At 37.2% G+C, this 9,930-nt stretch overlaps 1 protein-coding gene across 1 annotated transcript; it reads left to right on the plus strand.

The window, feature by feature from the left end:
• The first annotated feature begins 389 nt into the window (after nt 1–389).
• On the plus strand, nt 390–6,429 carry LOC110615878 (ELMO domain-containing protein C). Its single transcript, XM_021758064.2, has 11 exons — nt 390–476; nt 771–831; nt 926–1,101; nt 2,766–2,875; nt 3,355–3,423; nt 3,617–3,732; nt 3,829–3,883; nt 4,580–4,700; nt 5,202–5,249; nt 5,480–5,574; nt 5,891–6,429. Exons 3-11 carry the CDS (start codon nt 1,017–1,019, stop codon nt 5,990–5,992), a joined length of 801 nt encoding a protein of 266 aa, XP_021613756.1. The 5' UTR covers nt 390–476; nt 771–831; nt 926–1,016; the 3' UTR covers nt 5,993–6,429.
• The last annotated feature ends 3,501 nt before the right edge of the window (nt 6,430–9,930 follow it).

Genomic DNA, 9,930 nt, shown 5'->3' on the forward strand with positions numbered 1-9,930 from the left:
CGATAAGGATAAATAAAAGCTGATCGATATTTTTTTTATTTAATAAAATAAAAGTATGTGAATATTTAATATAATTTTAAAATTATAAAAATATTTTAATTAATTATGATATATGTAGAAAATAAATTTTTATTTTCAGTTGTCAATTACAAAATTATCCAAGAGGGCTAACGGTTACCGACCCTTCATGCAATTGCGGGAATTGCCGCTAAGACCTCACCTGAAGATCTGTTTCCCGCTGTCTTTCCCGTTTAAAGCACAAAATCCATTGACGTCGTCGATCACCAAATCCGTTAACCTGCAAGAAACTTTAAGAAATTAAAGTAAATAAGTAATTTAGACCAAAAAGTTCAATAAAACATTTATTTCGTTATTTTAGATTCTTTATTTTTTTTCCCTTCTATATTCTCTCTAAAATATCGGCCTCCACGCTATACTAACCTCCAAAGCGGAGCGAAATAATCCAGAGAAACTAAGTGAGAAACTGTTTTCTCTGCAACTTTCCATTGACTCTCTCTTTTAGATCTCGAACCCTAGCTTCATTCTTTGTTCTGATTCTCCTGCGTTGATTCTTCTACATTTTTTTAGGAACGACTTCGCCAGTAACCTCAGCTCCATTTTGATTTTCAATTTTTTGGGCATTTGGTTCAGTTTCTGGCCCAAATAAACTTTTTTGGTTGATTGAAACGAATAACTAGATTCCTATTTGTGGTATTTTGAGTTTCCTATCAGTTCTTGCTGATTCCGATCCGGTTTTATTACTGATTCAGCTGGCATTTCGTACTCTGGATTTTTCGAGAACGAGCTCCTGGGAGCTTCGGTACTATTTAGGTCAGATTGTATAGTTTCGATGAACTTTAAATGCGTAAGTTGTGTTTTCCTGATTGGATTCTGATTAGTTTTCGTTTTTTCTCTTCGTTGTTAGTTGTGGATTGTGGAGGAGTTGTTTAGGGTTTGTGAGATGAGCATGTGATTGTAAAGAAATTACGAGAGATAGAGAGGGAGAGAAAGGGGGAATGGATGACAGAGGTGGGTCATTTGTCGCTGTCAGGAGGATATCTCAAGGTCTCGAACGAGGCAACACCTGCCATACAACGTCAGGTAACGTTTTGAATCCTCTGCCCCTCCAGGAACTTCTTTTTTTGTGTGGAAAACTTGTTCTCTTATGTCGTTTCTCGGCGTATTAATTCCCCTTTCCTTTTTTTGATAATCAAAACGTGTTTGAGATAAAGTCATGCATGGTTAGGTCTTACTAACATTGACTTTCAGGCTAGCATAATATTTGCTGATATACAACTCTGTTTTGGTAAGTGAGCTTGTTGCAAATACTAACTTCTACTATTCACTAATTTTATTTTTGTTGATGAGCTTGTTGTAAATATGAATTTATATTTTATACTACTTGGTACTTTTCTCCTAAGAAAAACTTTTGGTTGGAATTTCTGTTATCTTGATGTGTTTCAAACTGCGAACTAGAGAATCTTATTCTGATTTCTTGGTTGGTATATGCAATGATGTTTTCTTTTTCTTTTTTTTCTTGTTCCGACTAAAAGTTGTAGTTAATTTATATGCAACATTCTATCTCTTTATGCATTTGGTTCTCTTCACACATTAAATACCAACGTGATCTTCCAAATGAGCAAGAAGTAATAGGATAGTCCAAGCTGTTCTATGGGCTGAGCAAGCTCTTTCATGTGCAGAAAGTTTAGTTTGTATAATTGGAGAAAATTGTTGTTCATTTATTTAATATTTCTGTACCACAAGTTCTTTTCTTAAAGTGTCTGGAATCTAGATGGAGGACTTAATTTACATACTCTGTTGATTGGGTTAATTATGTTAATTTACTCATTTTGCTCTTCATTATGGTTGTTAGATGTCTCAATGCACTCACATTTTGCCTGAGTTGGTCTTCATTCATTTTATTTTTTAGTCATAACTTGTACTATAATTTTGTTTTTTGCATTTTTTGTATAAATGCCAAAAAAAGGTACTGTGATTTTAAGAAATTGCAATTCTACCCCATACTATAAAAATTACTGATTAAATTGTGAACTTTTTTAACTTTTACCAATTCTACCCTACCATTGAGAAAACTGTTATCTTACTAATGGAGACACCTTGTAACCATGTCACATCAGCCTAATTCAATCCCTACCTAATCCATTAAGCTGCCATTCCCTAAAATAATCTCTACATCTCTTCCGTAAAATATTGAATATTGGTTGAGATGTGATTTAGGGATTATTTTAGGGAATTAAAGTTTATAAAATTATTGTAGGGGCTGATTGGAATTGAGGTGGCATAATTACGTGGCGCTTACATGTTATTGGTATCTTTGCTAGTGAGACAACAATGGTCTACATGGTGGGGTAGGATCAGTAAGTTTTAAAAAGTTTAGAATTTAATTGGTAAATTTCATGGCATGGGGCTAAAAATGCAAGAATTTTGGAAATATATGTTTTTTTGGCAATTATCCCTTTGTTTTTATTGTGTAAATATGGTTCTGTAGAAAGATGTTTGGATATTTACTTTATTTTCTTTAGAGATACAGTAGGCTTGCATTCCTTTTTTTTTGGAATTTTGAGAGCAGCAGCACATGAGTATCAATCTGAAGCATTCTCCTTATTGCTTTTCTCCTACTTATGTGTGGAATTATTTAATTAAGTCAATATTGAACAATATAAATTCTTTTTCTTGTTTCCATGTAATACAATATATCATTGAGGAACCTGGTTTCATTAGCATAAGATTTTATTTTGTCACAGCTGAGGTTGTGGCAGGATCAGCAGCATGGCTTGGTCGTGGTCTTTCTTGTGTGTGTGCTCAGAGACAAGAGAATGATGCCCGCCCTTCATTTGATTTAACTCCTGCACAGGTGCTGTTTCTGCGATATAATTAATTTGCAGTTAATTTGCATTCCTTCAAGTCCCAATGCTGTAGGTCAAAGAACCTGACTTGGAGATACTTTCACCTGGAACAGTTTTTTTCTTAAACTTCCATGTCCAATAATATCTATAACTTACTGGACTGAAACAGCTTACTACTAAAAATATTCACCTTTAATGTTTTGTAAGCAAGCTTTTTTTACTAATTTTTCCTACTCTTCTCTCTGTGTGGGAACATCTTGTCACATTTGTATCACATGAGAATTATTAGAGCCCTTCAACCTTTATGTTATCCTATGTCCAGGTCTTCCTTCTAAAGTTTTGATTTGCAATTGTATGTATTGATTATTGTTTCTATTTCTTCTGTGGATTGTTAGGAGGAATGCTTGTAGATCCTTTCTTCTGAATTTGTGATTTACAAATTATGTCAATTCAATTATTGCTTCTCTCTCTTCTATGTATTATTTAGGAGGAATGCTTGCAGAAGTTACAAAGTCGTATAGATGTTGCCTATGATAGTTCAATCCCTGAGCATCAGGTACAATTATTGCAGAATTTCTAATTTAACCTTTTGAATGTGATGGCAAATTTTGGCCATGTACCCAAACAAAAATTGATTCTTTGCCTGATGTTGTCATAATTTTCAAGGCAAATAATTCATAATTAGATCACATTTTTGAAGTGTGAAGACTCTGTTCTTACCATGATTACCATTGCTGCATATACTCTAGGAAGCTCTGAGGGCTCTATGGAATGCCGCCTTTCCAGAAGAAGAACTTCGTGGTTTGATATCTGAGCAGTGGAAGGAAATGGGCTGGCAAGGGAAGGATCCATCTACAGATTTTAGGTAAATGAGTGAAACCTTTGTTAATTTTATGGTTGCTCCCATTTCTTCCTCTACTATTGCTGCGGTATGTGAATGATATTTGTATTTATCTTGCAGGGGTGGTGGTTTTATATCGTTGGAGAACTTGTTGTTCTTTGCTAGAAATTTTCCGGTGCAGTTTTCACTCCTTTCATTAGCTTACAATCCCTTAGTTCCGCTCAATCTTCTTAATATTTTAAATTTAATCCCTCGTTTCCCTTCTTTTGGACAAGATTTCTGGTAAAGACTTCTGCATTATATAATCTAATGATTTAAATTATTTGGTTGTGGTAATAGGTAGTAAAATAATCAACCGGTTGAAATATAGAAAGTAGTTGCTTTGTGTTCCTGGCCATTTTTCCAAATTACATGCATGAGTATATGCATGCTCTCGATTGAATGTCTTGTCAAGTACAACAGCTAGTAAAATGATCACTAGCTTAAAGCCACTGTAGCTGTGTCGTAAATTGCATGTGACAACATAAATATGCAACCAGTTGAAGGTAGTGCATAAAATACATAATATTACCGATTAAACTTTAGGCCTTCTTGTGAGTGGCTGCTACTGTTAGTTCAGCTGCTGTCTGCTACTGACATGGTGGCACGAATTGTAGACATATATGCAACAATGCTCAGCTCTGTTGAGATACATCTTTACATTTTATCACATATGTGCCTGTGCTGTGCTTGCTCAGATATATGCATAATACAATTTTGCGTTCATGTTTGGGTCACTATTTCCCTCTGATTTTGTAACAGTTGCATTGCTGTGCAAATTTTCATTTATGAAGTTGAATTAATATTCAGTTTGCGTGACCTTTTAATGCAGAAATCCTTCCAGGATCTTCTTCAAAAGCGAGAAGGTGATCGGTCAGTATGGGAATACCCATTTGCTGTAGCTGGTGTCAACATCACATTCATGCTCATTCAGATGCTTGATCTTGAAGCAGGTTATTTCCTTGAAACAACAGAGCTCATTTGTTTTTTTTTGTATCCAACCCACCAATATGTGGTCAAGTTTCTGTTGCTAAATCTTTTCTATGGTAATTATTCTTATCTTTTTAGTTCCAATTTTGACTTTAATGATTGTGTTTTGGATCCTTTAGAAGAGGGAAAATTCATGAATATAACATGGAAATTCTTTGCATGTGATTAGATATGACATTCTGCTTCCTAGATCTTCAAATGAGGCTTCTTAATTTTCCTGAAACTGTGTTTTACTGGCTTGCTTGGGGTTTGTATGGCTTAAGCTTTTGACATGTCATGATACTGTCTTTTTCTTCCTTTTTTTTTTATTTGACATGTCAGGGCTTCAATTCCTGGCATCCCGTAAATAAATTGTTTAACATTACAAAGCAATTGACATTAATCGACTTTCATGGCTTGTGCAAAATAGTCTTTTGGTGAGACAAAATTTTCTGGATGTTAAACTCTCTGCTTCAATTCTACAGTTAAGCCACGATCGATGGTTGGAGCCACTTTCTTGAAGTTTCTAGCAGGTACTATTAAGCTCTCAGTTGCTTGAATCTAAAGGAAAAATGAAAAACAGAAAAAGATCTTTCTTGTTCTACTTCCTTGTGCCTTATATTGTCTGAAACCATAAGCAGAAAGAATGTAGCAATTCACTTTATAAAGTACACCTTTGGAACCATTTCTGTTTCATCTAATTATTTAAATCTCTTTTTAAATTTAACTATAACTCAAATATTTTTGCTCCTTTCCCTGACAGAGAATGAATCAGCATTTGACCTTCTCTACTGCATCACGTTCAAGCTAATGGACCATCAATGGCTTACCATGCGCGCATCATACATGGACTTCAATGTATGTCTTCTTACCATAGTTTCTTTAGAAATAAGTTAGGGTATTTCTGTGCGCGCAAGCATCCTAGTTTTGCAAAGAAATGAATCTGGAAGCAGTATCTTGGAATCACAAATGCAAGCATAATTCTAGTTTTAAGTGTGAGCTAGCCCTATTAATTCATTTAAATGGCTACAACCTTGCAGCGACACAAATGTTTTTCTGGATGAGCCACTGCCTGCTGAATACTTAGATATCTATGTCAAATATTGGACAAGTATTATGAACAATGTAAGATGGTTATATTGTGGTATTCACTTCTTTGATGTTTTTGCCGCAGACGGTTATGAAATCCACACGTCGTGAGCTTGAAAGAGAGCTTCTGCTGGAAGACATAACACGGCTTGAAGACTTGCCATCTTATCGCCTTCTTACAAGATAGATAGCAGTTGGAGTTTTGACTGTTTTAACAGCAAGATTTGTGCCAGAAGCAGGCACATTCTCTTCTTCATTTTTTAGGTTATTGCAGCCGCCTTGTTTTTCCCTCTTTTTAATTAGATGGTTTGTGCATGATGTAATGCTTTTTGTCATAACTTCACTTGAAGCAATGACACCGAACTCAATGAATCATGAGTGGGTTGTTGAGTTTCTTGTACCCGGAAAAGAAAGGAAATTCCAGAGTTCCTAAGGAAAAACCATTGGTGTAACCGTGATTGCTTTTTAGGTTCAAAATATAGTTGGTCTGTTTGTTGTATTCCGTAGAAGATCAAGATTTTACCATCCTCACGTGATCCTGTAGTTCAAAAGTAGATTGGATTGTTTATTACCAATTGTAAGAACGTGAAAGTGGAATTTACACCCGCTTTCCTGTTGAGTGCCTTTCTTCTTCTTTTGTTTTGTTTTGCTTTTTTAGGGGTCTTGTGGAACTGGTGAGCTTTGCTGGATATCTTGAATTTTCTGGCAACTGAGTGCTATTAGCTTGGCTTAATTGGCAGACATTGCGGATGTTTAAAATGACAAGCATTATGGCCTTCATCAGTTTATAATTGATGTATTGAGATTCAGTGGATTTATCAGATGTGTATACCTGTACAAGGATTCAATTCACATGAGGAGAGTTAATAGATCAGGTGTTTAGATTTTGATGGGTTAAGGTTTTTTCGGGAAGTAAGGTGTTTAGTTTTTGATGGGTTAAGGTTTTTTCGGGAAGTAAAGGTAGAGGGTTCTCTAAGTTAGGAGGTTAGGAATGTGTGTCCTGAATTCAGGTTGATTCAGGGGTATATATATTCTGGTCATCTTGATAGCTCCTGCGTCACGTTCCATTAAATTGGACATGATGTTTTTCGGCAGATGTGTTAGGTGGCTCATTAGTGGTGTGTAGTCGGTTAATAAATACAGAGCCGGTTAACTTGTATCTTGTCTATCGTGTGCGCCACATTAGTCTGGTTCATAACACTCACATTTATGATCTCGGTGATGAACCGTGGATACTACTATCGTGTTGAAGATTTATATTTATCCCCTGGTTAGATCACGTATTTATCCCCTGGTCAAATTAGGTCGTGCTTGGCCTATTTAGTCCCTATTAAGGTTGGTTTTCTTCGATTAATTAAGCCGGTCGGAATGTGGACACGTGTCTTGATCGAAGAGGGTTTTATATTTTATATGTTATCAGATGCCCTTTTGCTTCTCTGAGAGCTATTTATGACGGTCGAAGAGAGCTATTTATGACGGTCGAAGAAGAAAATCTGTGTTGACGGTTGAAGAAGAAAATCTGTGTTGTCGGCTCGATGCTCATTAGAAGCTCATTTACTTTTTATGGATTACGAAAAGATATTATAAGGATTACGAAAAGACATTATAAGTATGTGTAATAAGTGCATGTGGTGTTTACGGAGCATGTTTATTGCTATCGTTGTTTAGGATGTTGAGATGTAGCATTTTAAATATTCTTTAATGCTCGATTTTGGATATAAATTAGAGACTTTTTTTCTTCTCTTACTCTTGTTGCCTCTTTTGCACTCAATACAAAGCTTATCTTTGTCTCATTTTCTCTTCAAGTCTTTAAACTCTTTGAGTTTAAAAGTATGCATCCCTCCCTCCATAGCTCTTTTGTCTTTTTCCAGGATTGAGAAAATTGTTTCTAGAGCCACTCCTTTTTCTGAGACCATCTCCCAAACTTTTCTTTCTATGGAGACCCATTATATTAGGGCTTTGAACTCCAATGAGCGAATCACTTTATTCTCTTTCCCCCACCTCCTAACTTGGTATATGCATAGTCTGAGAGGAGACTTGTTCTTTTACTTAAACCAATTCGATTATGAGCTTTCTTTACCATTTTTTTTTTGTTTTTTCCACTCTAGGTTTTTTAAGGCATCCCTCAGATGTTGATCTCGAAGTCCATATTATTTATGAGTGTTTTTGAGGCAATGTGCCAGGATAGGGTTTTACCCCTTCGTTGGGATTGTTCAAAGCATTTTTTAAGATTTTTAAGGCAAACAATGTATTTTTGAACTTTAGTGGTAGGACCAGTTTGACCATCTTCACTAGTCATAAGAATTCAATAAAGCAATTCAATAAAGCATTGGGTAGAACATTTTGCCATTGTTGGGCCTAAAGGAAACTTCGATTGTGGTCTAGACTTAGGATGGGTCATCGATTGTTTTTGTAATTCTTTTCCCTTTCTTTCTGAGTGAGAACAATTATATTTTGCTCCGATAGCCTTCTTGACCTTCAAATATAATGTCTTTAAGTGTTTAGGTATTCGACTTGGGGAGAACTGTTACTTTGCTGGTATTGATAATTTTTTTCGTTATTTTTAATGCATTATTATTTTTATTTTTGTGCTTACCCCTTTTGGTTTTTTGTTTCAGTTTCCATAGTTCTTATGGATAAAATTTCGACGCTCCAAAACTTCTCCTTGAATAGGAATGCTATCCGTGTGGCCATCGAGACCTTTAAAATGAGGAAAACTATGGACGTGGTGGTGGAGATGTTAGGGAATGAGCCCACGCTGACCCAAATCCCGCCTCCTTTGACCTCTATTGAGGCCAATTTGGAGTTGGCCTTGGTCGATACCAACCAGACTAAGGTGATCCCCTGCCATGGGAGGCACTCCAGTTTCTAAAGGCAACGAGGGGGTCTCCATCGGACGGTGGTCAACCTGGACCACTTTTCTCTAGCTGAGGAGGTCATCGAGAGTTTGAAAAGAAAAAACTCTCGATTGGCCCAAGAGTCATCTACTATCTCTGCGGGGACAATCAACAAGAAGAGAAGGCTGGTGAAGGAATCCGAACTGGTCCTCTCGCATAAGAGGACTACGTCTTCCTTGTCTCGGAAGAAGCCCTCGTTGGACGGGGCAGGCAGGGGTAAAGAGGGCTCGTCTCAATGTGTTAGTGGTAATCTTCCGACTGCCTTGATTCCTAATGAGTTAGGGCTGCATTTCCCGAACTCCACACCTACCTCTATTGTCAAGCTGCTCAACAATCATGTTTTCGGGACATCCCCGAATCTTACTAACTCTCGAATGGTGAGCATAATTTGCCATATAGTTCAATCCATTGAGCAGACAACATCGTTTGCGTCTCGGGCAAAGGGGATCTTTTTTCCGCTGCTAGAGACAATTTTTGCTTGTAAGTTTTCTTGCATGTGTTTTGTGGCTTTTTGGGGTTGTTTTCTAACTTAATTTTTTTGCTTCACAGCTTCTAAGTGCTCTAATCAAACTAAAGGGGCTGGTGCTCGGGAGGCTACCGCCATGACATTGAGAAGACTAAGGAAGAAGAAGTTGTGCGGGTGGCCATCGCACTGATAAGACAATACAAGGGGGAGGTCGGTCGGCTGGAGGAGCTCTTTCGAGATAACCACACTCAAAATGAGAAGATTGCTTGCTTGGAGGCACAACTTACTAAAGAGATGTCTACCGCGGAAGCTAAGCTTGCTCAGGAGAGGGCTTCTATGAATCAAAGGGAGAAAAGCTTGCTGCCCGGTTTGCTCATCTCGAATAGGAGGTGCAAAGGCTCTCTGGGGAATTGGGGGAGATGTAGCTGGAGTTGAGTAAGGCTCGAGGGGATTTGAGCACTTCTAAAGTCGTGAAGAGTCAGCTTGACAGCGAGATTCGTGAACTTTATGTTCGATGCAAAGATTATGAAAATAAGATCATGGATGCTCGTCAGAGTGCTAAGCTGGTGGCTCGGAGCCACATTAATAAGTACCTTAAGTCAGAGAGTTTAAAGTAAGTTTTTTAGTAGTCTACTTTCTTCTACGCAATGGGCTTTAATGATGGCCTCCGAATAGCTCGGGAGTCTCCAGCTCTTCCGCTCGTCACTCTTCGTATTGTAGAGGTTGATTCTGATGGTGAAGAGGTATAATATAGCCCTGAGG

This window comes from Manihot esculenta, chromosome 5, assembly GCF_001659605.2.
Source record: "Manihot esculenta cultivar AM560-2 chromosome 5, M.esculenta_v8, whole genome shotgun sequence".
In the NCBI taxonomy this organism is placed as follows: domain Eukaryota; kingdom Viridiplantae; phylum Streptophyta; class Magnoliopsida; order Malpighiales; family Euphorbiaceae; genus Manihot; species Manihot esculenta.

What these genes read in the sequence shown, in the direction of transcription:
- LOC110615878 (XM_021758064.2), top strand. Translation starts at nt 1,017, where the DNA reads ATGGATGACAGAGGTGGGTCATTTGTCGCTGTCAGGAGGATATCTCAA. An exon ending in GTTCAATCCCTGAGCATCAG is followed by an intron (nt 3,424 to 3,616) that starts GTACAATTATTG and finishes CATATACTCTAG; the next exon opens with GAAGCTCTGAGGGCTCTATG. An exon ending in TTTCTTGAAGTTTCTAGCAG is followed by an intron (nt 5,250 to 5,479) that starts GTACTATTAAGC and finishes TTTCCCTGACAG; the next exon opens with AGAATGAATCAGCATTTGAC.